General features: G+C 48.1%; 1 protein-coding gene across 3 annotated transcripts; it reads left to right on the top strand.

Moving 5' to 3' along the window:
- The first annotated feature begins 5,400 nt into the window (after window positions 1-5,400).
- On the top strand, window positions 5,401-25,993 carry LOC105498206 (D-amino acid oxidase). 3 transcript variants are annotated; one of them, XM_011770163.2, is made up of 11 exons: window positions 5,403-5,565; window positions 10,688-10,890; window positions 13,012-13,126; window positions 15,025-15,101; window positions 15,762-15,827; window positions 17,194-17,248; window positions 18,473-18,577; window positions 21,954-22,036; window positions 23,629-23,746; window positions 24,326-24,424; window positions 25,354-25,993. In XM_011770163.2, exons 2-11 carry the CDS (start codon window positions 10,697-10,699, stop codon window positions 25,483-25,485), a joined length of 1,044 nt encoding a protein of 347 aa, XP_011768465.2. In that variant the 5' UTR covers window positions 5,403-5,565; window positions 10,688-10,696; the 3' UTR covers window positions 25,486-25,993. The 3 variants fall into 3 exon arrangements, with proteins under 3 accessions (XP_011768484.2, XP_011768465.2, XP_011768476.2); XM_011770174.2 differs by lacking the exon at window positions 5,403-5,565 and adding an exon at window positions 5,645-5,732; XM_011770182.2 differs by lacking the exon at window positions 15,762-15,827 and having other exon boundaries at window positions 5,401-5,565.
- Window positions 25,994-26,644: the final 651 nt, after the last annotated feature.

The raw sequence follows: 26,644 nt of genomic DNA, 5'->3' as shown, positions 1-26,644 counted from the left end.
CCTGTAATCCCAGCACTTTGGGAGGCCAAGGTGGGTGGATCATTTGAGGTCAGGAGTTCAAGACCAGCCTGGCCAACATGGCAAAACCCTGTCTATACTAAAAATACAAAAATTAGCCTGGTGTGGTGGTACATGCCTGCCATGCCAGCTACTTGGGAGCCTGAGGCACAAGAATCACTTGAACCGGGGAGGCAGAGTTTGCAGTGAGCCGAGACCATGCCGCTGCACTCCAGCCTGGGCAACAGAGCAAGACCCTGTCTCAAAAAAAAAAAAGTATACACACACACACACACACACACACACACACACACACACACACACACACACACACGGTGTCCTGGAATTTATTTCCAGATCTGGCAACCCTAACCTAGGTTCACATTTGGGCCTCTGCTTCCAGGAAATGTGACTATGAGCACAATCTGTCTTTCCTTTTTTCTTTTTCTCACCCTCTTTCTCTTTCTTCTTCTTTCCTTCTTCCCTCCTTGCCTGCCTCCTTTCTCTTTCTTTCGTTTTTCTTTCTCCCCCTCTTCTCCTCCACTCCCTCCTCCTTCCTTCCTTTATTCTTTACTTCCTCTCTCCTTTTCTCTCTCTTTCTTTCTTCCCTAATTGTGTCAAGTGCATCAATCTTAATTTTAAATATGCAGCTTGATGAATTTTTACATATGCATAAACTCCTGCAACCACTACCCAGATTAAGGAGCACATTTCCAGCATCCCAGAAAAATTTCTCATGCCTCTTGCTGGTCAGTATCTCCCCCAGAGGTAACCACTCTTCCCTGTTATTGTCAATCAATTTTGTATGTTCTTGAATTTCATAAAAATGGAAGTATGCAATATGAACTCTTAAGTGTCTGGCTGTCGCTTCTTAACCTAATGACTGAGATTCATTCAGGTTGCTATATATAACAGTATTTTTCCTTTTCATTGCTGTATAACATTCCATCGTGTGTTTTTTTTTTGGGGGGGCGGGGTTGTTTCCTGAAAACACCACAATTTGTTTATCCATCCTCTGTCTCATAGATATTTTGATTGTTTCCTAAGGGTCCACTAAATGAACACCCTTCTTGGCAAAGGGAACCCCAGAAAAACTTTAAAAACTTTGTTTCCAGCTATGATGGGACAGGAGGTCAGGCACACCACATTATACTCCCTTCCTTCCTTTTGTGATTTAGATACAAGAACTGATCAACATTAATGCTAAAATAGAGGGCTGGGTATGGTGGCTCACACCTGTAATCCCGGCACTCTGGGAGACTGAGGCAGGCAGATCACTTGAGGCCAGAAGTTCGAGACTAGCCTGGGCAACATGGTGAAACTTCGTCTCTACAAAAAAAATTTTAAAAAAATACAAAAATTAGCCAGGCACCATGGTGCGTGTCTGTGGTCCCAGCTATTGGGGAGGCTGAGGTGAGAGGATCGCTTGAGCCCAGGAAGCAGAGGCTGCAGTGAGTCATGATCGTTCCATTGCACTCCAGCATGGGTAATAGAGTGAGACTGTGTCTCAAAACAAACAATCAAACAAACAAACAAAAAAGAACCATAAGACTGACAGAACAGACTTTTTGTGGTGATAAGATATCAAATTATAAACACAGCCTAAGGCCACGTCAGGCAAGGGTTAAGTCAGGTGCCCCTACTCTTAAGGAATAAACTATGTTCTAATTATGTTACAGGATTTTTCTTTTTCTCTAGCTGCTAAACAAGCACTGACCTCAAGAGAAGCAATATTAAAACAGTTACAACTCATCCATCTCACAGACTCCCAAATGACACCCTGTTCCACCAGTCATAACTACAGCTTTGATTGAACAAGAGACTGATTTCAGTAACTTTCTCTTAATAAAAAGATCACTGACCATGGACTGCATCTGGTGGCGTTACAGAAACCGCACCCTCAGGTGCCTGCATTTCCTGAAAAGACCTTTTAATATGTAGGTTCTTTTATTTTTATTTTATTTTATTTTACTTTTTTTGAGATGGAGTCTCTCTCTGTCACCCAGGCTGGAGTGCAGTGGTGTAATCTCAGCTCATTGTAAGCTCCGCCTCCCGGGTTCACAACGTTCTCCTGCCTCAGCCTCCCGAGTAGCTGGGACTACAGGCGCCGGCCACCACGCCCAGCTAATTTTTTGTATTTTTAGTAGAGATGGGATTTCACCATGTTGGCCAGGATGTTCTCGATCTCCTGACCTTGTGATCTGCCTGCCTCAGCCTCCCAAAGTGCTGGGATTACAGGCGTGAGCCACTGTACCCGGCCAGATGTGTAGGTTCTAATTGTAATACGTTGATTGATTGATTGATTGATTGATTGATTGAGACAGGGTCTGACTCTGTTGTCCAGACTGGAGTGCAGTGGCACAATCACCACTCACTGCGACCCCTGCCTCCTGGGCTGAAGCAATCCTCCCACCTCAGCCTCCCAAGCAGCTGGGACTATAGGTGCACACAACTGCACCCAGCTACTTTTTGTATTTTTTGTAGAGACAGAGCTTTCACCATGTTGCCCAAGCTGGTCTCAAACTCCTGGGCTCAAGCGATCCACCCACCTTGGACTCCAGAAGTGCTAGGATTATAGGCATGAGCCACCACGTCTGGCCTAATTGTAATACATTTAAATGTTAAGTCTCCGCCCCAAAGTGAACATGTATGGTATGTCACATGCACGTTTGTGCATACACGTGTTGGGGCCATCTTCACAAATATTCATAGTTTCTCCTGTAACCTGCCGATTATATCATTCAGCCAACCCCTTCGGCACAAAGCTCCTAACCCAACCCCTCCTCCTTCAAAGTGCCTGTCTCTGGTCTTGGAGGGAGGCATACTTCCCAGCCTGTGGGCTGGTCCTTGTAGGCTATAACCCCTTATAAGAAATAAAGTCTCTTCTCTCTGAATTTACACATCTGTGATTTTTTTGTTTGTTTGTTTTTGTTTTTGTTTTTGTTTTTTTTAGTTAACAGGGGCTATGAACATTCTTACAGAAGCCTTTTATCTTTTGATTGATGTATGTTTTCATTTATCTTGGGTATATACATAGACGTGGGCATGATAGATATTAGGATAGCCATCTTTAACTTCAGTGGATGCTGGAGCAAGTTTCTGAATTTTAGCCCTGAAGTGGGGATGATAATAACAGCACCCGCCTTAGGGCTGTTTCAAGATTCAAAGAGAAAATCTGGGTAAGGCAGGGTGCGGTGGCTTACGCCTATAATCCCACCACTTTGGGAGGCTGAGGTGGGCAGATCACCTGAGGTCAGGAGTTCGAGACCAGCCTGGCCAACATGGTGAAAACCTGTCTCTACTAAAAATACAAAAATAATGAGCCAGGCGAGGTGGTATGCACCTGTAATCCCAGCTACTCAGGAGGCTGAGGCAGGAGAATTGCTTGAATTTGGGAGGTGGAGGTTGCAGTGAGTCGAGATGGCACCACTGCACTCCAGCTTGGGCGACAGAGTGAGACTCTGTCTCAGAAAAAAATAAAAAAGAAAATCCGGGTAAAGTATTTAGAATTGGTACACCAAAATTTATAAAACGTAAATTATTGCTGGGATGGCAGTGGGGAGCCTGAAGATATCGGGCTTTTGTGAATGTTGAAGTGCTCCCATGACGAATTAAACACACAGGGATCTTTATAAGGGTCACATGATATTTAAGTGATACTTGACTATTGTATTAAAATTCAAACTAGTTAGATATAAAATAAAAAGTGGGTTTCACCCCATCCATTTTTTATTATTGAAGAAAAAAAAATATGTCAGAGTGTGGTGGCTTATGCCTATAATCCTAACCCTTTGGGTGACCGGGGTGGGATGATTGCTTGAGGCCAGGAGTTTGAGACCAGCTTGGCAAAATAGCAAGACCCTGTCTTTACAAAAAATAAATATTTTGACTGGGTGTATGGCATGAATCTGCAGTCCTGGCTAGGCCAAAGCAGAAGGATTGCTTGAGCCCAAGAGTTCAAGGCACCACTGCATTCTGGCCTGGGTGGTAGAATGAGATCCTGTCTCTCTCTCTCTCTCTCTTTTTTTTGAGACAGAGTCTCACTCTGTCGCCCAGGCTAGAGTGCAGTGGCTTGATCTTGGCTCACTGCAAACTCCGCCTCCCAGGTTCAAGTGATTCTCTTGCCTCAGCCTCCCGAGTAGCTGGGATTACAGACATGTGCCACCACGGCCACCTAATTTTTGTGTTTTTAGTAGAGACGGGATTTCACCAACCTGTTAGCCAGGCTGGTCTCAAACTCCTGACCTCAAGTGATCCATCCACCTTGGCCTCCCAAAGTGCTGGGATTACAGGCATGAGCCACTACACCTGGCCTGACCCTGTCTCTTTTTTTTTTCCTTTTTCTTTTTTCTTTTTTATAGACAGAGTATCGTTCTGTAGCCCAGGCTGCAATGTGCAGTGGTGCCATCTCGGCTCACTGCAACCTCCGCCCCCCGGGTTCATGCAATTCTCCTGCCTCAGCCTCCTGAGTAGCCGGGATTACAGGCACACCCCACCACTCCCAGCTGAGTTTTTATAATTTTAGTAGAGATGGGGTTTCACCATGTTGGCCAGGCTGGTCTCAAACTCCTGATCTCAGGTGATCCACCCACCTTGTCCTCCCAAACTGTCAGGATTACAGGTGTGAGCCACTGTGCCTGGCCGATCCTGTCACTTAAGAAAAAAGGAGAAAATACTAAGCAGTGAGTATTTTGCAAGCATTTTCTTATTTCATCTTCGCCTTTTAATTTGATGATACTAAAGGCAAGTGTTAGAGGCCGGATTGCTAAAGCTGACCCAAAGAATGCCTCCCTCAGGGCTGGTTGATCCGTCTCTCTCAGGCCTCAGTCTTCCCATCTGTACAGTGAGGTGCCCACAGATCTCTGGGCTCTAAAAATCACAGCTCCACATCTATCCCTGGCAGAGGAAGGGCCTGGAGTCCTGCCGCTTGCGTCTCTGGGATACGGGAGCAAAGAGCCACGCATCCCCATGGCCCACACAGCCGTCACCTCCAGTCTCTCCTTGGCCTCATCTCCCCAGCGTCCTGGAATGGCATCGGGTTGGCCCAGGGAGCCCCTGTCCTGTGCCTCTCCTTTCCCCTCAGGGGCTGCCAGGCTGACCACCCCCTCTCTGCAGGCCAGGCCTCCAGTGCCGCAGGGAACGGCCCGACCCTCCCCCAGGGCAGCAGCAGGAAGAGGGAAGAAAGGGGATCCTCTCCAGCTGGCCAGAGCGACAGCCCTTCTTGTGCTCATCCACCCTCCAAGAATGCCTGTCCTCCCTCCCTCCCCCGAGGCCTGTCCACAGGAGCTTGAGATCAGCCAGAAAAGTCAGGCAACTTTTCAGGGACCGGGAGCGAGGTCTCCCGGCCGGGGCCTGGGTCCAGTCTCTGCGGGCAGTGCAGTGCTGAGCCCCACCCCTCAAGCCGTGCCCTGTCCATAGCTCCAGACTTTGACCCTGCGCTCCAGTCCGGGCTGGCGGACAGAGGGCTGGAGGCAAGACGCCCCAGAATCAGGAGCTTCCCCTCAGGAAATAGCATCCTGTGTCCCCGCACGGCAGTTATCTGGTCTCTCCAGCAGTTTGGTACTTCCGGTGAGTGGCAGATGCACCTTTGAGCTGGGGGCAGGGGTTGGGAGAGGGGAGAGGCAAAGGATTTCATGTCCTACCAATGTCAAAGACGGGGCTCAACATTACAGCCTAAGGCAGGTGACAGGAAAGGAGAGCTCCAGCCTCTCAAACATCCAGCAGAGAGACCATAGGTAAGAGATTTTTCCCTCCCCAAGCCTCAGTTTCTTCATCTGGAACACTGGGATCATAACTCCCCTCTTAGAGGGTGAATCTGAGTGTTAACAGAGGTGGTGCATGTAAAGTGCTTAACAGATCTAGGCAGGTAGCAAGGACTCAAATGATAGTTATTATTTTTGATGGGGGAGTTGGTAGCCTGGTTCTCAAACTTTTATAGCTTCTGTTCCATTTCAAGGACAAACTCTGCAAATAACTTCATAAGAAGTAGCCATGTGGTACAACCAGGGAGAACGAATTATGTTCATTCAAATGCCTCATCTCTGGCTTACTGATTTTTTTTTTTTAAACAAGTCTTTCATATTCTTTGCTGTGCACGTAGCAATCAAAGCCATCAGCTGTCTCAGATTGCCTTCTAGGGGACAAGGGAGGTCCTAGGCAGATAAACGCAAGACTGAAAGACAAGCAGAAAGCGTCAGGTGGCAACTGCATGCCGACTGCCTAAATATTTTTTTAGAGCAACGCAGAAAGTGCTGATAGAACTGGGTCTGGATCCGAATGCTGTCCCATACTGACTGTGTAACCTTGGGTGGGTGACTTCTCCTCCCTGAACCTCAGTCCCAGCCTCCAGAATGAGGGCAGTAACCTTCCCTACTTCCTACAGCAGTTGAGAGGATTAAGAGGATTACGTCTGTGCTGCATCTACATGTGTCTGGCAAGTGGCAGAGACCAAAATACGTTGGTTCCCTTCCTGTTCCATGCTTACACAGACATTCTAATCACACACACACACATACACATGCACACAAATATAATAATCCAAGTTGTTTGCATCTTCTGGGATGCATACTCCAAGCTTGCTGGGTTGAAGTAATGGTGTAAAACAGAGGAGAATGGCAACGCTAATAAAAACATCGCCAACAACACGAAAATGTCCAACCGAGTAACTGAGCTGGGTGTGTTTAAGTCCAAAAGCTCATTACCTACACGCATGAATGATTTTACCTGAGGCTGGATCTGCCAGATCTCACAATGTGGCTCTGGCTTGTCGTGAGGACCTCATGCATTTATTTTGCACTTTAACACACACACACACACACACACACACACACACACACACACACGTTGCAATAATCAGTGTCAATTTTGACTCATACAGTGAATTTTTTTTTTTTTTTTTTTTTTTTTTTTTTGAGACGGAGTCTCACTCTGTCGCCCAGGCTGGAGTGCAGTGGCCAGATCTCAGCTCACTGCAAGCTCCGCCTCCCGGGTTCATGCCATTCTCCTGCCTCAGCCTCCCAAGTAGCTGAGACTACAGGCGCCCGACACCTCGCCCGGCTAGTTTTTTGTATTTTTTAGTAGAGACGGGATTTCACCGTGTTAGCCAGCATGGTCTCGATCTCCTGACCTTGTGATCCGCCCATCTCGGCCTCCCAAAGTGCTAGGATTACAGGCTTGAGCCACCGCGCCCGGCCCCATACAGTGAATTTTTAAAAAAAGATAATTGACTTTGGACTCACATTTTTTTCCTTTTAAATTCTTTTTTTTTTAGACGGAGTTTTTTTGTTTTTTTTTTTTTTTAGACGGAGTTTCACTCTCGTCACCTGGGCTGGAGTGCAACGGCATGATTTCGGCCCACTGCAACCTCCTCCTCCCGGATTCAAAGGATTCTCCTGCCTTGGCCTCCTGAGTAGCTGGAATTTCAGGCGTGTGCCACCAAGCCTGGCTAAGTTTTTTGTATTTTTGTAGAGACAGGGTTTCGCCATGTTGGCCAGGCTGATCTTGAACTCCTGACCTCAAGTAATCTGCCAGCCTCAACCTCCCAAAGTGCTGGAATTAAAGGCGTGAGCCACCGTGCCCAGCCTTTTTGATTTTCCATTCTATTCCCACCAACACTCTAAAAATTCCTACAGACATTTTATTTTATTTTGTATTATATTATATTATATTATATTATATTATATTATATTTTTGAAATGCAGGACTCTGAAGCTTCGGTTGTTCCTCTTCACCTGCTTGATTCTCAGATTTTCAAACCATGTGATTTACCGGCAAGCACGGCCTTTAAGCACATAGACTTATGAGCCAGGCTGGCCTGGGCTCTGCCTCTCGCTACCTGGGTGTCCAGGAGCTGATATTCCAGTGAGGAGACAATAAGGCAAGGAACTTTGTCAGCTCTCATAAAAGTTTATAGATGAGGTTGGGCGTAGTGGCTCACTCCTGTAATCCTAGCACTTTGAGAGTCTAAGGCCAGCAAATCACCTGAGGTCAGAAGTTTGAGACCAACCTGGCCAACATGGTGAAACCCCGTCTCTACTAAAAATACAAAAATTAGCCAGGCGTGTTGGCGCATGCCTATCATCCCAGCTACTCAGGAGGCTGAGGCAGGAGAATCACTTGAACCCCGGAGGCAGAGTCTGCAACGAGCTGAGATTGTGCCATTGCACTCCAGCCTGGACGACGAGAGTGAAACTCTGTCTCGAAAAAAAAAAAAGTTTATAGATGAGGAAACTGAGGTTCAATTAGGATTAACCAACTCATCTTGGTTTGCCTGAAACTCTGATGCACTGACTTTTAGTCTGAAAGGCTGCATCCTGGCAGGACCCTCAGTCCTGGGCAAGCTGCGGACGTTGGTCACCCTCACTCAGTCAAGTTGAGCAACCTGCCCAGGGTTACATGGCTGGTGTGTGCCCAAGTCAGCCTGCGAACCTGGGTCTGTCTGACCCTCAGCCTGGGCCATAGTGTCTCTTGGATTCATCATGGAGAATCTGGAGAATGCAGAAAGCCCTTTATTCCTCTGCCTTCTCATTGTTAACGTATAAAAATGGTCAAGAGGGCAAGTGCAGTGGCTCACACCTGAAAGCCCAGCGCTTTGGGAGGCTGAGGTGGGAGGATCGCTTGAGCCCAGGAATTAGAGGTGGCAGTGAGCTATGATCGTGCCACTGCACTCCGGCCTGGGTGCCAGAGTGAGACCTTGTCTCTTAAAAAAAAAAAAAAGAAAAAAAGTGGTCAGCTCCCTGGAAATTATGCAGAGACAGTCAAAAAGCCCAGAGAGGGAGAATTAACTTAGCCAAGGTCACACAGCAAGGCAGAAGTGAAGCCAGGTCTGACTCTGCCTTTCTCTTTTTTTTTTTTTTTTTTTGGAGCGAGTCTGGCTGTGTTGTCCAGACTGGAATGCAGTGGTGCGAACTCGACTCACTGCAACCTCTGCTGCCAGGGGTTCTTCAAGAGATTCTCCTGCCTCAGCCTCCCTAGTAGCTAGCATTACAGGCGCCTGCCACTGCGCCTAATTTTTGTAGTTTTTAGTAGAGACGGGATTTCACCATCTTGGCCAGACTGGTCTTGAACTCCTGACCTCGTGATCCACCTGCCTCGGCCTCCCAAAGTACTGGGATTACAGGCGTGAGCCACTGAGCCTGGTTCTCCCTCTCTCCTTTTGTTCCTGCAATGTTTTTGTTCTATGTGATTTTTTCAAAGTTCTAGGAGACAAAGTTCTAGGAGGCTGCTGTGTGTTGATGGCCTACTCTGTGCCAGGCATTGTACCGAGAACTTTTGCTAAACTCGTTATTTAACCCTTAAAATGACCCTGTAAGATTGGGATTACCCCCTTTTCGCAGATGAGGAGATTGTGTCTCCAGGCAAAGTATTAGAGAAGAGGGAGGAGAGGAGGCCAAGAGTCCCTGAGAGGGGCTGTCTCCTAAGCCCCAGTATCCAAGCTAAGGCTCGAAGCTGGAAGAATTGCCTAGAGGAACGATACCTTTCTGTTTGTTGGTTCTATCTCCAACTTGGCTTCTGAAACCCCAACAGAGTCCAGTTCTTGTGGACTGGAGCCGTTTTTCCCTCCTTTATAAAACTAGGCCATATTAAGAATGTCCTGCTGTCCAGGGCCGCAGGCCCAAGTTGCCAGGAGCTGAGGTCTGCAGGAGGAGAGTTGTGAGTGAAGAGGAGGGAAAGTTGAATTTGGCTCTTCTGAGCACAAACAATTCTCTTGTTCTGCCTCAGCAGGAGGCTGCAGAATATTTCCCTGCTGTGCAGACTTAAGTAGCTTCAAGGTTAGAAGCTGGTAGGCCTTCTAAACTTCTCAGGGCCCAATTAGCCCTGTGCCCCAAGGCAGGTGGAGTTCTGTGCTGGAAGACCAAGTTCTGAGGCCAGACACTGTGTCTGTCATGCTCATAGCTGCATTTGCTGGCTGCTAGCCTGGCATATGGTAGGTATGCATTAAGCGTGTGTTGAGTTTGCTCAAATTGAAATTAAGTCACAGCTGCACCATTTAACTGGCTGTGTGACTTCAGGTAAGTCACATCACCTCTCTGAACGTCAGTTTCCTCCTCTGGAAGACGGGGCCGAAAGCAGCAGCCCCTACCTCATAAGAGTGTTGGGAGACTTGGAAGAAGGGATGCCTGTGAAGCACTTAGCTGGGGCCAGCTGGCTCACAGTAGGTGCTCCACAAACGTCAGTACATTACTTCTTTTTCATCAGGCAGCTTGTTAAATTTGTTACGTTTGGCATCTTGTTCAATTTCCCATCCATCCCCTCAAGTATGGATTATTAGAGGTTGAAGCATCTTGCTCAAAGTTAACGGCCAGTAGGTGGCAGAGCTGAGTCCTGAAGCCAGAGCCCGTCGCACTAACCATCGGCCTACCGAGCCTACAGTTGGTCATGCGCTCTGCTGGGTCTTTTCTATTCCCAGCCCAGAAACTGGGTGTCTGGGGATGCTCCCCAGAGAAAGCTGCATCATTTACCAGCCGTGCGACTGTGGCCAAGTCTCGATTGCTTCGCCATACCTCAGTGTTTCCATTTGCAAAATGGGAACAATGATATTCCTTCCTCCTGGGGTCATGGGGAAGATCAAATATAAAAAGGGCTTGGTGGTGTCTGGCACTTTCTAAGCCTTCAGTGGATGGTGGCAATGGTGGTGAGGATGATGGAGATGATGGTGATGATGGTGTGCCTCAACCCTTCCTTCCCACAGGCTGGTACCATGCGTGTGGTGGTGATCGGAGCGGGAGTCATCGGGCTGTCCACCGCCCTCTGCATCCATGAGCGCTACCACTCAGTGCGGCAGCCACTGGACATAAAGGTCTACGCGGACCGCTTCACCCCACTCACCACCACTGACGTAGCTGCCGGCTTCTGGCAGCCCTACCTTTCTGACCCCAGCAACCCAAAGGAGGCGTGAGTGAGGGTCACATAGGGTAGCCTGGGGAGCCCATGGGGCTAAGTCTGCAGAGGGGGTCAGGGTTCCCATCACCAAGAGCAAGCCCCTTGTGGAAGCTCTGGTCTAGCATAAGATAAAGAAAACGCCAGGCATGGTGGTTCACGCCTTTAATCCCAGCACTTTGGGAGGTCGAGGTGGGAGGATCACTTGAGGCCAGAAGTTCCAGACCAGCCTGGACAACGTGGCAAAATCCCATCTCTACCAAAAATACAAAAAATTAGCTGGGCATGGTGGCGCACGCCCGTAATCCCAGCTACTCCGGAGGCTGAGGCAGGAAAATCATTTGAGCCCAGGAGGTAAAGGTGGCAGTGAGCTGAGATTTTGCCACTGTACTCTCAACAGAGTGAGACTGTGTCAAAAAGAAAAAAATAAATAAAAGATTCATAAATATTAAGCCCCTTGCTCTGTGCCAGATACTAGGAGGTTTTGTCTCGTCTTCCTGAAACTGGGTGCCTGTCAATACCACATGGTTGGTGAATCTGGAAAACTTCCTCTTTTTTAGTTTATAAATTTTTATTTTTATTATTATTTTTTTGAGATTGTGTTTCACTCTTGTCACCCAGGCTGGAGTGCGATGGCATGATCCTGGCTTACTGCATCCTCTGCCTCCTGGGTTCAAGCGATTCTCCTGCCTCAGCTTCCCAGGTAACTGGGATTACAGGCATCTGCCACCACGCCTGGCTAATTTTTGTACTTTTAGTAGAGATGGAGTTTCACCATGTTGGCCAGACTGGTCTCGAACTCCTGACCTCAGGTGATCTGCCTGTCTTGGCCTTCCAAAGTGCTGGGATTACAGGCATGAGCCATCGTGCCTTGCCAAATTTTATTCTTTTTAAATAGAGATAGGGTCTGTCTGTGTCGCCCAGGCTGGTCTTGAACTCCTGGGCTCAAGCGATCTGCCCTCCTCAGCCTCCCAAATTGCTGGGATTACAGGTGTGAGCCCTTGCACCCAGCTGAATCTGGAAAACTTCTAAGTGGGTGAACATCTAAGTGGGTGGATGGATGCACAGATTTATCAAATAAATTGCAAAGGTCATTATGGTAGTTTAGAAACTGCCAGATGCTTCAGCAAATGGAATGCCCAATGAATAGCAGCTCAAACAGATTAAAAAATTGTTTTAGAGGCATCCTGTCACCCAGGCTGAAGTGCAGTGATATGATCATAGCTCATTGCAGCCTTGACCTCCTGGGTTCAAGCAATCCTCCCAACTTAGCCTCCCAAGTAGCTGGGACCCAGGTGCATGCCATCATGCCCGGCTACTTTTCTTTATTTTTTGTAGAGCCAGGTTCTCCCTATGTTACCCAGGCTTGTCTCAAACTCCTGGCCTCAAGTGACCCTCCTGCCTCAGCCTCCAGAAGAGCTGGGATTATAGGCATGAGCCAATGTACCCAACCAGAATTTTAATTCACACCTCTGTAAAAAACCAATGTTTCTGATCAGTGCGCAGTGATTCAGGGGCCCAGGCTCCTTCCATCTCATGGCTTTGCCATTTTCCCACATGTTCCGGAGGTCACCTCAAGGTCACCATTCACATGGGCCGGTGACTGCAGAAGGATCACGCAGGACCACATGCGCAGAGTCTTTAGAGTCCCTTGGCCAGAAACAAGTCACACGGTCTCATTTAGCTGCAAGAGGGTCTAGGAAATGTAGGTGAGCTCTGTGCCCGGGGGAGGAGGAAAAGTTTGAGGAGCTGCAAGTCGATATCTGCCACCAATGTTTACAAGGAGGGGTGCTTGCAGCCAGCCTGAACAGTGTGGCTCGTAATCCCCAAAGCCAGGTCAAGGCCTTCACTGAAACTCATCAGCCATGTAATCCTGTGCTGGAGGTGCACTCCAAATGGTTATGATGGGCATCCTTCATTCCCTGTCTTCTTTATTCTATTAATGGGGAAATATTGGAAAATTTGGGAGGGAGAAGACCCATGGCATTTGGGGAGTTGCAAGAGTGAACGTGGTGGATTTCTGGGTTTTGGACACACCCCAAACCCCTGATCATGCCACAGCCCCATGCCAGCTGACCTAAGGTTTTTTGCCCAGCTCAGGGCATTGGGTGATCGAACTCTTCATGACCCTTCCAGGGACTGGAGCCAACAGACTTTTGACTATCTCCTGAGCCACATCCATTCTCCCAATGCTGAAAAACTGGGCCTGTTCCTAATCTCAGGCTACAACCTCTTCCATGAAGCCATTCCGGTGGGTGAACACTTCTTGACTGTGAGGGATGATCCCCCAGGGCTGGGGTGGTGAGGGTGAGTGCCGCAGAGCCTTAATCACAGATGAGGGCCGGGTGTTTTGAGTCTCGTAGGCAACAGACTCCTGGGTTCAAAACAGGTTTGGTTTAAATTCTATTTTTGCTTTGAAAATTATTTTTGTTTCAAATTTTGCTGTTCAGTTGGCAGAGGACAAAGAATCTTCTGATGCCCAGGGGAAACTAGCCTTTGATTAGCATGGCTAAAACACAAACATGTTCTGCAGTGACGGGCACTTGGTGCTGAAGCCAAAAGGTTTCATGTGTCCCTGAAGGTCCCAGGGCTTTTTATCAAGAAGAAATAAAATACTTATCATAGCAAAAACTGCCAAAGCATTTATTTTGTGCCAGGCCCAGTCCTAACTCATTTACAGCTAGCCGCTCATTTAATTCTCTTTATAACCAGGAGGTAAGGGCTGTCCTTATCCTCACTTAATAGATGAGAAAAAAGAAGCTCCGAGAAATGGAGTAACTTGCCCAAGGCCACAAAGCTTGCCAGTGGCTGAGCTGGGATTTGAATCCAGGCCATGTGTGACCACATGCTGCCCAATGTGCTCACAGGAACAGCACAGCCCTGGGAGGGTTTGCTCAGGCTGCTTGGAGAGGGTGGTCTGGCTCTGTGCCCAGAGCCCTGTGCCAGCTCTTAAAGTTCATTCAACCTTTAGCACTCTGCTAAGGGCTTTATCCACATTATCTGTTACCTTTCATGGGACTAAGAGTATTTTTTTTTTTTGAGACGGGGTCTCGCTGTATTGCCCAGGCTGGAGTGCATTGGCATGATCTCGGCTCACTGCAACCTCCACTTCCTGGTTTCAAACCATTCTCCTGTCTCAGCTTCCTGAGTAGTTGGGATTACAGGCATGCACTACCACGCCTGGCTAATTTTTGTATTTTTAATATAGATGGGGTTTCACCACGATGGCCAGGCTGGTCTCGAACTCCTGACCTCAAGTGATCTGCCTCCCAAAGTGCTGGGATTACAGGTGTGAGCCACTGCACCTGGCCAAGAGTGATTATTAACTCCATGATACAGACAAGGAGACTGAGTCTCAGAGAATTCAAGTAGTAAGTGATGAGGCTGGGGTCTCCGCCCAGGTTATCTGACACTATGCTCTGTTGCTTTCTCTCATCCCCGGGGACTCTCACTGTTGCCGCTTTCTCTCCCCTATTTCTGACCTTTTCCGTATAACTCACCCTCAGTCTTACTCTTACCCTTACCATAAATAGCGGTTAAGAACATGGACTCTGGAACTGAGCTGTATGGGTTAAAATCCCAACACCACCATTTATTAGCTGTGTGACCTTAGGTGAGTTATTTAATCTTTCTAAGCCTCAGTGGGTCCATCTGTAAACTGGGGAAAGAATAGCATCCACCCCAGTGGCTTCTTGTGAAGGTTAAATGGACCAGTATAAGTAAAGTGCTTGGAACGGTGCCTGATATGCACTTAGCATGACATACGTCTTTGTCATTATCTTTTTTTTTTTTTTTTTGGGATGAAGTCTCGCTCTTTGGCCCAGGCTGGAGTGCAGTGGCACAGTCTCGGCTCCCTGCAACCTCCAGCTCCCAGATTCAAGGGATTCTTCTGCCTCAGTCTCCTGAGTATCTAGGATTACAGGCATGCACCACCATACCCTGCTAATTTTTGTATTGTTATTCTTTTTTTAGTATGGACGGGGTTTCACCACATTGGCCAGGCTGGTCTGGAGTTCCTGGCCTCAGGTGATCCACCCGTCTCAGCCTCCCAAAGTGCTGGGATTACAGGTGTGAGCCACCACGCCTGGCCCATTATCGTTATTATTGACTTCCATCCCTCCTGGTACCCCCTTTGTCCTTCCTCTTCAGGACCCTTCCTGGAAGGACACAGTTCTGGGATTTCGGAAGCTGACCCCCAGAGAGCTGGATATATTCCCAGATTACAGGTGAGTTTATTGTCATAGTCAAAGGGGACCGGGGCCCCATGAGTTAGACAGACCTGTCCAGAAGGCAGCAGAGGGTAGAGGCACCAGATTTCCTGTGCTACCCAGGTCTTGGTACCCTGGTCTCCTGGTCCTTGGTCCAGCTCCTTCAGAGAGGGTACCCACTCAAACCTGGCCTTGGGCTGGGAAGGTAGGGGGTATGAAATCACAGATCTCAAGTCCGGAGGCTCCATATCACCATCTTGTTTTGTAGATGAAGATATTGAGTTTCAGAGAGGCTAAGTGACTTCCTAAGGTCACACAGCCAAGTGGCCAAACTGGGATTCCAACCCAGTCTGTATGACCCCACACTGCTCCTTTCTTTTGTCTACAGCCTGATGCCTCTCTGGTCTTCTCCTCATCCCACCCCATGCCTGAATCCCCTCTACAAATGCACATTCAATTTCCACTTGCATCTTCCAGTGTCAGAGATGGTCTTGTCTGATAGAACATTTTTCCTTGCATTGAGCTCAAAACCACATCCCCCCCTTGAACTTCACCTAGTGGTCGTGGCACTACCCTTTGGGCCTACAGAACAACATTGCTCCCACCTCCATTTCACAGCCTTCAAATATAGCCCTGATTTTTACCTTTATTTTCAACTTTTGCCTGCTGTGACTCTAGCTATGGCTGGTTCCATACAAGCCTAATTCTGGAGGGAAAGAACTATCTACAGTGGCTGACTGAAAGGTGAGATTTTAAACTCCACTTTGAGGGAGGCACCTCCCAGAGACGAAGTTGTAGTAGAAGATGGTTCGTGGGCTTCCCCCTGCATGGACCAACCCCAGGGTTTGAAGAATACCCTTAGGCCTGGTGTGGGAGCTATCCTTGGTCCTGATCACCACTGGGCACAGAGGCAATGGGTCCTGAGCCTAGCTGGGCATCAGAACCACCTGGGCAGCTGTTTACACATGACGTCTATTAACAACCTCTTTTAAATACCTAATATTTGTGTAATAGTTTTAGATGTATTATTTTAAGATTTCCAGATATGTTTGCATCATCTGCAAAACATAAGCTACCTTTTATTTTTATCTACCTCTCTCTTTTTTTCTTCTCTAACTGCTTTGGCCAATACCTCCAGAATAATGTTTCTCATCCAGATGATAGTGGATGTCTTTGACTTGTTCCTTATGTTAATAGGAATCTGGCAGTGTTCTAAATTAGCAAACACTCACTTGACAGAAACGTTGATATTTATATTCACATACATTCGTATTAAGGGAGATTCCATACGTGTGTGTGTGTGTGTGATGGAGTCTTGCTCTGTCGCCCAGGCTGGAGTGCAGTGGCGCAATCTCGGCTCACCACAAGCTCCGCTTCCCGGCTTCACGCCATTCTCCTACCTCAGCCTCCTGAGTAGCTGAGACTACAGGCGCCCACCATCACACTTGGCTAATTTTGTTTTTTTTTGTATTCTTAGTAGAGACGGGGTTTCACTCTGTTAGCCAGGATGGTCTCCATCTCCTGACCTCGTGATCCGCCTGCCTCGGCCTCCCAAAGTGCTGGGATTACAGGCGTGAGCCACTGTGCCCGGCCGTTTCTAGTGTATTTCTAATTGTGCTAGATGTTTTTGCAATGGGATGTTTAAAGGGAGGGTGGGTGTCCTCAGCCCACCTTCCTCCTCATGCCCAGCTTCTGACAAAGGGGAATTTGGCACTGGTACAACTCTCCCCTTCTCTACTCTGAATCTCATCCCCTTTACTGTTACAAAGCAATGTGGTGGTCATAGGAAGTATTGGGGGCTAAGAGGCCTGGGTTTGAGTTCCAACTCCATCACTGACTCACTCTATGGCCTTCAACAAGGCCCTTCCCCAACTCCATCTGCCCAACAAGGGGCTTGGACCATCTCTGGTTTCCCAAGGGAGATTTTTTGGACTACCAGTCCAGCCAGGTGCTCATGAGCTGATTTGACGACACAGCCATCTTCTCAAACAGCATCCTGTGCGACTAATGTCTGCAGAAGGTTCTTTGGGAAAGGTTTCTGTGCTACCCTCTTGGCGGGATGGGACAGAGAAATGAATACTAGGCTTTTTGATGTGTTTGATCATCCCAGGTTAACTGAGAGGGGAGTGAAGTTCTTCCAGCGGAAGGTGGAGTCTTTTGAGGAGGTGAGCTGCAGGGCTGATGTGGTGGGTGGGGGAGGGAGAAGAAGGGAGGCCTCTGCTTCTTGCTGCTGAGTCGGGGGCCCCTTCTCAGGCTCCTAGGGTCCCCACAGGCCTGCCCCAGACCCTTGCCCCAGGAGGACTCCGGTGTTCTGAAGGAGGAAGTCTCTGCCTTCATGTTGGTGGTGGGAACAAAGGAACACTGGGATCATGGTGGCCATTAGGAGCTGATTTATATCTGAGACTCGATGAGTTTTGGGGTTAGACAGCTGGCCGCCTTTTCTCAGTGTCAGCTGCACTCCAAGGTCAGACGTTTGCTTCTTAACCCTACTGACATCTGGGTTGGTCTTTCTGCAAAGTCCAGGCCCTCAGCTGACTCACCTCTAAAGCGACACCACCACCAATAATAATGATAGGAAAAGCCACCGTCTCCAGGCACCAGCAACAAGAGCTTTACTGTATGGCTTCATTTGATCCCAGCATCTAGAACCCTGCTTGGCATATGGAAGGCACTGCATACATGTAGCTACTAGTGCTATGTCATGAGGACTAACCTGCTCTGGGTCGGGCCCTGATGGACACTGGAGATACATGGTCCACCCAATGCAGCCCTCATTCTCAATCACTCACTCAGGAACAATAGTAGCATCTCGCAATGTGTCTGTGCCATGACTGTCTTGTGATGAGAGTCCCTGGGGCTGGGTTGGGGAGCTTAGGGGCTCATCATGCATGCTTGAGATGAGACCGTCTCATCTGTAGACAGAGCTAGGGGTTCCAACGTGTCTTCTGCAAATGTCTTGGCAGACTAGAAGGCAAGAGAATAAAGTTAAAAGGAGTCAAAAGGAGAAAGATAACTATCTCTGCTTCCTTTCTGACTTCTTTCGGGAGGTTCCAGGAAGATTTCCCCCATCCAAAGAACTGCTTTACAACCACTTTTATATCCAGAGTTGTACAGGAGCCTCATAGCAGCCTGTAAACAGGCACGGGCAGCCTCATTTTACAGAGGTAGCTGAGCATTAAGGAGATAAAGAGCCATTTTCAAGGTCACACATCAGATAAATCGCAGGGTGAAAATTTGGAGCCGGGACTCTCTGATTTGTCGTTGAGACCTCTCCCCACTGTTCATCAGGGAGTAGACAGATTGAGGGTAGAAGAAAGGGGAAGAGACAACAGGGAATACGAGGATCTTTCCCACCTTTCATCCCCCACTACCCTGTTGGTTGTTACCAGGTGGCAAGAGAAGGCGCAGATGTGATTGTCAACTGCACTGGGGTATGGGCTGGGGTGCTGCAACCAGACCCCCTGCTGCAGCCAGGCCGGGGGCAGATCATTAAGGTGAGTGTGAGGGTGAGACCCCTGCCTTTTGTTGATAGGAAGATCATTCCGCATGCTTATTCAATCTCTCAAGATGGTGGACAAATCAGGAACATCTGTTAGAGGAGCCCCCCCAGACTGCAGAGAATTGACATGTTAAAATCCAAACTTGTCCCACCCCCATTTGCCCTCTTTCAGGATTTCCTCTTGATCGTGAAGCACACGTGTATGTTCTTGTACCTATGTGGGAGCAGCATATGCCTGTATTGTAATAAAAATAGCAAACATTTATGGAGTGTTTACCAAGCACTGGATACAGGCCTAAGCACTTTATTGTGTTAATTATTATTATTATTATTATTATTAGTCTCGAGACAGGGTCTCGCTCTGTTGCCCAGGTTAGAGCACAGTATCTTGATCACGGCTCACTGCAGCCTTGACCTCCCAGGCTCCCACCTCAGCCTACTGAGTAGCTAGGACTACAGGAACATGCCACCCCGATACCCAGCTCTTTTTTTACATTTTTTTGTAGAGACAGGATTTTACCATATTGCTCAGGCTGGTCTCAAACTCCTGGGCTCAAGGGATCCCCCCGCCTTGGCCTGTCAAAATGCTGGGATTACAGGCGTGAGCCGCCACGCTCAGCCTATTTTGTTAATTAATTTAGTGATGGCCACAGCCCTTTGAGCTGGGTACTACCATATCGTCATTGCCATCTTACAGATGAAGAAACTGAGGCAAAGAGGATTTAAGTAACAGGCACAAGTTCACACGGTAGTAAGAAGTGGAATTGGGATTGGAAGCCAGGCAACCTGGCTTAAAAGCCTGTGCGTGCAAGCGTTGTTCCATGCCTCCTCTTGCTGTGTGTGTGCATGTGCATGAGGGTATGTGTGTGTGCGTGTATGTGAGTGTGCATGTATGTGGTGTGTGTGTGCATATGTGTGGGTGTGTGAGGGTGTGTGCGCATGTTTGTGAGGGTGTGTGTGTATGTGTGTGAGGGTGTGTGTGCATTTGTGTGAGGGGTGTGTGTGCATGTGTGAGGAGGGTGTGTGCATGTATGTGAGGGTGTGTGTGTGCATGTGTGTGAGGGTGTGTGCATGTATGTGAGGGTGTGTGTGTGTGCATGTGAGGGGTGTGTGTGCATGTGTGTGAGGGTGTGTGCATGCGCATGTGTGAGGGTGTGTGCATGTATGTGAGGGTGTGTGTGCATGTGTGCAAGATGTGTGTGTATGTGTGTGTGCATGTGCGTGAGGGGTGTGTGTGCATGTGTGCAAGGGGTGTGTGTGCATGTGTGTGAGTGTGCATGTATGTGAGGTGTGTGTGTCCATGTGTGCGAGGGGTGTGTGTGTGCATGTGTGTGAGGGTATATACCTGTATGTGAGGGAGTGTGTACATGTGTGTGAGGGGTGTGTGTGCATGTGTGTGAGGGTGTGTGCATGCATTGAGGCTGTGTGTGTGCATGTGTGCGAGGGGTGTGTATGCATGTATGTGAGGGTGTGTGCATGTGTGTGAGGTATGTGTGTGCATGTGTGCGAGGATGTGTGCGTGTGTGGGGTGTGTGTGCATGTGTGCAAGGGGTGTGTGTGAATGTGTGTGAGGGTGTGTGCATGTGTGTGAGGGTGTGTGTGCATGTGTGTGAGGGGGTGTGTGCATGTGTGCGAAGGGTGTGTGTGTGTGCGCGCATGTGTGTGAGGGTGTGTGTGCATGTGTGTGAGGGGTGTGTGCATATATGTGTGTGAGGGTGTAGTGCATGTACGTAAGGGTATGTGTGTGCATGCATGTGAGGGTATGTGTGCATGTGTGTGAGGAAGTGTGTGCATGTATATGAGGGTGTATGTACGTGTGTGATGGTGTGTGCATGTATGTGAGGATGTGTGCATGTGTGTGAGGGTACGTGTGTGCATGTGTGTGATGGTGTGTGTGGGCAGGTATGTGAGGGTGTGGGTGTGTGCATGTGTGCGAGGGGTGTGTGTGAATGTGTTTGAGAGTGTGTGCATGTACGTAAGGGTATGTATGTGCATGCATGTGAGGGTGTGTGTGTGTGCATATGTGTGAGGGTGTGTGTGCATGTATATGAGGGTGTATGTACGTGTGTGATGATGTGTGCATATATGTGAGGGTGTGTGCATGTGTGTGAGGGTATGTGTGCATATGTGTGATGGTGTGTGTGTGCGTAGGGTGTGTGTGCATGTGCACCTGTGAGTGTTCATAGGGGTGCACGTGTGTATGCTTATGTGTGTAGGGGTGCATGCGTGTGTTCCTAATGTGGGCTGATGGGTGTGACAACCAAAATGAGTGACTGAGGCATACGTCTGAAATCATCAAAGTTTATGGAACCAGCTTGAAGGCACGCCCAGGAAAAATGCGAGTCACAGATGCACCTGTGGCTGTTTTTTCCAAAGAGATTCTTGGGAGATTTAGTCTTTATATGTTTTCTTTTTTAAAAAAGCAGAAGAAGGGTGCAGCTGTGAGAGAATGATAACATACTTGTGAGACTTTAGTTAGTGCCCAGTAAATCTACATTTTACATAAGATAAGATGAAAGTTTGGGCCAGGCGCAGTGGCTCACGCCTGTAATCCCAGCACTTTGGGAGGCCGAGGCAGGTGGATCACGAGGTCAGGAGTTCGAGACCAGCCTGGCCAATATGGTGAAACCCCATCTCTACTAAAAATACAAAAAATTAGCCGGGTGTGGTGGCAGGCGCTTGTAATGCCAGCTACTTGGGAGGCTGAGGCAGGAGAATCACTTGAACCTGGGAGGCGGAGGTTGCAGTGAGCCAAGACTGCACTCCAGCCTGGGCAACAGAGCAAGACTCCGTTTCAAAAAAAAAAAAAATTGAAAGTTTGAAGAAAAAAGGAATGGAGGAAGTTCTGTACCTGGGAAGATAAGCTGGTCAATGACATCATCAGTGTGGAGTCTGTTGAAAGGGCTGGTTTCTGCTTACCACTTAGGGAAGAAAGCCTGACTTTGGCCAGGTCATTGAGGGAGGGGATATAATGAGGCACATTAGACCTCCCATCCCACCGCGGCTGTGAACTCAGCTCCAGGGTTTCTCTGGGGCTCCTAGGGCCAAGAGGGGGTCTGTTCATTCAGTTGGGGGCTTAGAATTTTATTTTTATTTCTCATGTGTATGCATTTACATGTGTGTACTGGTGCTTTTCTTCAGACATGTGGGTGAGGAGACACAATGCTTCAGGGAGCAGGGGTGGCTGCCAATCAGGGCAGCTCTTCCTGCAAGAGGCAAACAGCCAGGTGCACACTTGGGTCATAGCGTCATGAGAGGTCTTATAAGGAATCAGACCTGACTCTTGTCAGGTCATCTGGCCACAGAGGGGAGCAAGGACAGCCGCACTGACTCACCTCTGCTGATGAGACTTTCCTGCCTTGAATCAACAGGTGGATGCCCCTTGGATAAAGCATTTCATTCTCACCCATGAGCCAGAGAGCGGCATCTACAATTCCCCGTACATCATCCCAGGGTAAAATTGGACTGTTCTCGGGCAGAAGAGGGGTCCCCTTCACGCCCTCTTCATGCCCCTGCTGCCTGCCCCAGGCTCCTTACTGCCCACAGTTGTTCCCTTTCAGTGTTTTAACGTATTTATTTATTTATTATTATTTTTTGAGACAGAGTTTCCCTCTTGTTGCCCATGCTGGAGTGCAATGGCGCAATCTTGGCTCACTGCAACCCCTGCCTCCTGGGTTCAAGCAATTCTCCTGCCTCAGCCTTCCAAGTAGCTGAGATTACAGGTGCCCACCACCATGCCCAGCTAATTTTTTGTATTTTTAGTAGAAACGGGGTTTCACCATGTTGGCCAGGCCTGTCTTGAACTCCTGACTCAGGTGATCCACCCACCCTTGCCTCCCAAAGTGCTGGGATTACAGGCGTGAGCCACTGTGCCCGGACCCTTTCAATGTTTTTAAAGTGAGTTTGAACTACTGAATCCCTGGGAAGGCAGACTCAGCCTTGACTGAGGTCTACCATGAACATTCTTTTGGATGACAATAGTGGTGATGCTGAAGATAAAGGCAGTGGATGTAATGCGGTGACACTAAAAGTGGTATGTAGGTGGCTCATGCCTGTAATCCCAGCACTTTGGGAGGCCAGTGTGGGAGGATTGCTTGAGCCCAGGAGTTCAAGACCAACCTGGGCAACATGGTGAAATCCCATCTCTACAAAAATTGGCCAGGCATGATGGTGTATGCCTGTGGTCCCAGCTATTCAGGAGGCTGAGATGGGAGGATTGCTTGAGCCTGGGAGGTTGAGGATACAGTGAGCCATGATCACACCACTGCACTCCAGCTTGGGCCACAGAGCGAGACTCCGTCTCCAAAAAAAAAAAAAAAAAAAAAAAAAAACCGTGGTGTGAATGGCAATAATGGGAGTGGGAATGGGAATGGTGATTGGGGTTGATGGTGGTGGTAATGTTAATGGTGGAGATGACAATGTCACTGAAACCAGTGGTGATGTTTGTGGGATGACAATATTGTTGATAGCAGAATGGTGGTAGTAGGGATAATATTGTAGTGATGGGGAAGACAGCATTCATGGGGGTGGTGATTGGCATAAGAGTGGTAGAGTGGTGATGTTAATGGAGGTGGTCTGGTGCTGATGAGATCAGTACTGACGAAGGTGTGATTGGGAGTCGGGATGGTAGTTGGTGCTGATGGAAATGACACTATCAATGATATTAATATGTAGCAGAGCTGACAATCTCAAAGGCAATGTTAATAACATGGTTGCACCAACCATGTGGTCTCAATGGCAGTGTTACTGGTGTCATGGAAATGACAATATCAATGGCAATGTTAGTGGTGGTGGTGAAATGATGAATGCCGTTGGTGGTGATGACCTATTAATGATAGTAGTGAAGACAATGTTGTTGATGGAGATGCCAACACTGATGGAAGTGGTGATGGAAGAGTTCATGGTTGGTGTTGATGGTGATGACAGTGACAATTGAGTTAGTGATGGTGGTGTTGTTAGCAGAGGTGACAAGGTTGATGATAATGACCTTATTCATCTCGCAGCCTTCATTTTCCTTGATCCTTGACCCTCCTCATTTGTATCTAGGACCCAGACAGTTACTCTTGGAGGCATCTTCCAGCTGGGAAACTGGAATGAGCTAAACAATATCCAGGACCACAACACCATTTGGGAAGGCTGCTGCAGACTGGAGCCCACTCTGAAGGTAAGGTAGGGAAGAGTAGCAGTGCCCTAGACCAAGGTCCTGGGAGCTTGTTAATGAGGACACTTCAGGATGGGAAGATGCCACCGCTGGGATAATTGGGCAAATTAATTCCAGCAAGGGATGTGGAATATAGCAGAACTTGACAATGTACAGGGAAGTTCTTGCTATGGGCTAATGAATCCTGTCTGGTCATGGCTGGGAGCCCTTGGCTTTCACGTTTGTCTGCGAGTGATGATGACAGTAGTGACGGTGATGAGGATGAGTTGGTATTGATGGTGAGGAAAATGCTGAGAATGGTAATAATGATGGTGATAAGATGGTGACTATTGTTAGAATTATGGTGGTGGCTGATGGTGAGGGTGGTGGTTGATGATGGAATTGGTGGAGAGGTAGAAGAAGCAATAATGGTAATGATGTTGGTAGCTGATAAAGATGGTGTTGGTGGTAGTGGTGATTGATAAAGGTGACTGTGATTATATTAGTGTTGGTGGTGATGAGATTCTAAAAACTACTTACTACCTAAAAATGGCCACAGGAAAAAAAAATCCAGAAATGAGTGATCAGCACGTTTCTTTCCAGAATGCAAGAATTGTTGATGAACGAACTGGCTTCCGGCCAGTACGCCCCAAGATTCGGCTAGAAAGAGAACAGCTTCGCGTTGGACCTTCAAACACAGAGGTATGCTCCCACGGCAAGGAAAGTAATGCCCTCCTCCACTCCTTAGATGGCTCTGGCATTTTCATGAAACAGTCATGTCTGATCTCAGGTTCCACACAGGCTCCCTGGCAGGCAGGGGCAGTGGTGGCTAATATCCCCTCCTCTATAAATGGGGAAACTGAGGCTCAATGATGGTTAAGGACCTGCTCAAGGTTACATAGGGGGGCAGTGGTGATGTTAATGGAGGTGGTGCTGATGAGATCAGTGTTGATAATGGTGTGATTGGGAGTGGGGATGGTAGTTGGTGCTGATGGAAATGACACTACCAAGGATGTTAATATCTCAGCAGAGGTGACAATCTCAAAGGCAGTGTTAACATGGCTGCACCAACTGTCTCAGTGGCGATATTAATGGTGTGGCAGATATGACAGTATCAATGGCAGTGTTAATGGTGGTGGTGAAATGGTGAATGGGGTTGGTTTTCTAAAGTCTGTGGTCAAATAGCAGGAAAATGTGTACTTACTGGATGTGTACTTCATGTCACACACAGCAGCAAGTCCATTACATGAATGACCTTATTAAATCTCCTCTGGAGCTCTTTGGGATAGGGACAGTTCTCTCTATGCTTCAGATGAGGAAACTGGGGTGAATTAAGAGGTGAAGTCACTTGCCCAAGTCAGACCACTGGTGGAGGGCAGGGCTGGGATGTGATTTGAATTTGACTCTGAGGCTATTTTCCAGATATCCATTTTGTGGCTGCCCCATCATCTCTTGCTACTGTCCCAGGGGGTCCCCACCATTCCCCCTGGGTGCCAAGAGAAACTCTGGTGGCATCTGGCTTTGCCCAGGACTCTTCAGGAGGCTCCTGAGTCTTCCAGGGCAGAAGAGCTTCATCTATTCTTTCCACTGTCCCTCTCGGACCTGGCCACCTTCTCTCTTGCTTCTCCTAGGTCATCCACAACTATGGCCATGGAGGCTATGGGCTCACCATCCACTGGGGATGTGCTCTGGAGGCAGCCAAGCTCTTTGGGAGAATCCTGGAAGAAAAGAAGTTGTCCAAAATGCCACCATCCCACCTCTGAAGACTCCAGTGACTGCTGCTTCCCCCACAAGAACTCCCTTCTCCCCTCAGCCAACAAATCAATGTGCTCCTTCATAAGCCATTGCTTATCCCTCACTTCTTTCCTCAAAGAAGCATGAGGTGAGAGAAAGCCATAAAGTCAGTGCCTGGAGAAGGGTTCAGCCCAACATGGGGCCCCTCTCATCACCGAAATCCCTCTACCTTCTCTGGATCTGGCATTATAAAGAACAGCTGGGGGCTGTTATTCCATGAGTCTTCAGAAGAAAGGACAGCTCAGAAAATCAAAGAGGCCAACTGCCCAGAGCCACAGAAAATTGAGGATAATTGAGACTAAGTAACATGATTACAAGTTGTACTAACATATTAGAGGTTCTGAAAAGTCCTGCAGCAAAGACAGCTATCTGATGTTGTTTAACCCAGTGCTTGCTAAACCTATCTGGCTGTGGAACACTTTTGCCCAGAGCACCCATGAATGCCATGAAACAAATTTGAGAAAACGCTAGAACAGATGTTGTTTTATCTGTTGTATTTGTTGTAGGAGGTTATACATACAACTTGGGCGTGGAGGAGGCAGAGAGGTGAGGCACTGAACTAGTAACACATGGTGTTTCCTCCACATCCAGAATTCCAAATGGCATCAGCTATTCACCAAGTGGCCCCATGGGCACCACGTAACCTTTGAGGAGGGGCCACTGAAGGGATCATCCCACAAGGAACCCCTTCATAGAGAACTGTTTTAGTCCATTTTCTGTTGCTTATAACAGAATACCTGAAACTGGGGAATTCTTTTTTTTTGAGACAGGATCTCGCTCTGTCACCCAGGCTGGAATGCAATGGCATGATTTTGGCTCACTGCAACCTCTGCCTCCCAGGTTCAAATGATCCTCCCTTCTCAGCCACCCTAGTAGCTGGGACTACAGGCACTTGCTACCATGCCCGGCTAATTTGTGTGTGTGTGTGTGTGCACGTGTGTGTGTTTTGTAGAGACGGGGTTTGGCCATATTGTCCAGGTTGGCGTTGAACTCCTGGGCCCAAGTGATCCTCCTGCCTTGGCCTCCCAAAGTGGTGGGATTATAGACATGAGCCAGCACACCTGGCCGAAACTGTGGAGTTTATAGAGAAAAGGAATTTATTTCTTACAGTTATAGAGTCTGAGAAGT

Source organism: Macaca nemestrina, chromosome 10 (genome assembly GCF_043159975.1).
Source record: "Macaca nemestrina isolate mMacNem1 chromosome 10, mMacNem.hap1, whole genome shotgun sequence".
NCBI classification, from domain to species: domain Eukaryota; kingdom Metazoa; phylum Chordata; class Mammalia; order Primates; family Cercopithecidae; genus Macaca; species Macaca nemestrina.
This window is presented reverse-complemented; position numbering and strand designations above follow the sequence as displayed.

Bases quoted from the DNA above. Each gene is read 5' to 3' on its own strand.
- LOC105498206 (XM_011770163.2), top strand. From the start codon at position 10,697: ATGCGTGTGGTGGTGATCGGAGCGGGAGTCATCGGGCTGTCCACCGCC. The intron at 10,891-13,011 runs GTGAGTGAGGGT...TGACCCTTCCAG, and splicing joins CCCAGCAACCCAAAGGAGGC to GGACTGGAGCCAACAGACTT. The intron at 24,425-25,353 runs GTATGCTCCCAC...TGCTTCTCCTAG, and splicing joins TTGGACCTTCAAACACAGAG to GTCATCCACAACTATGGCCA.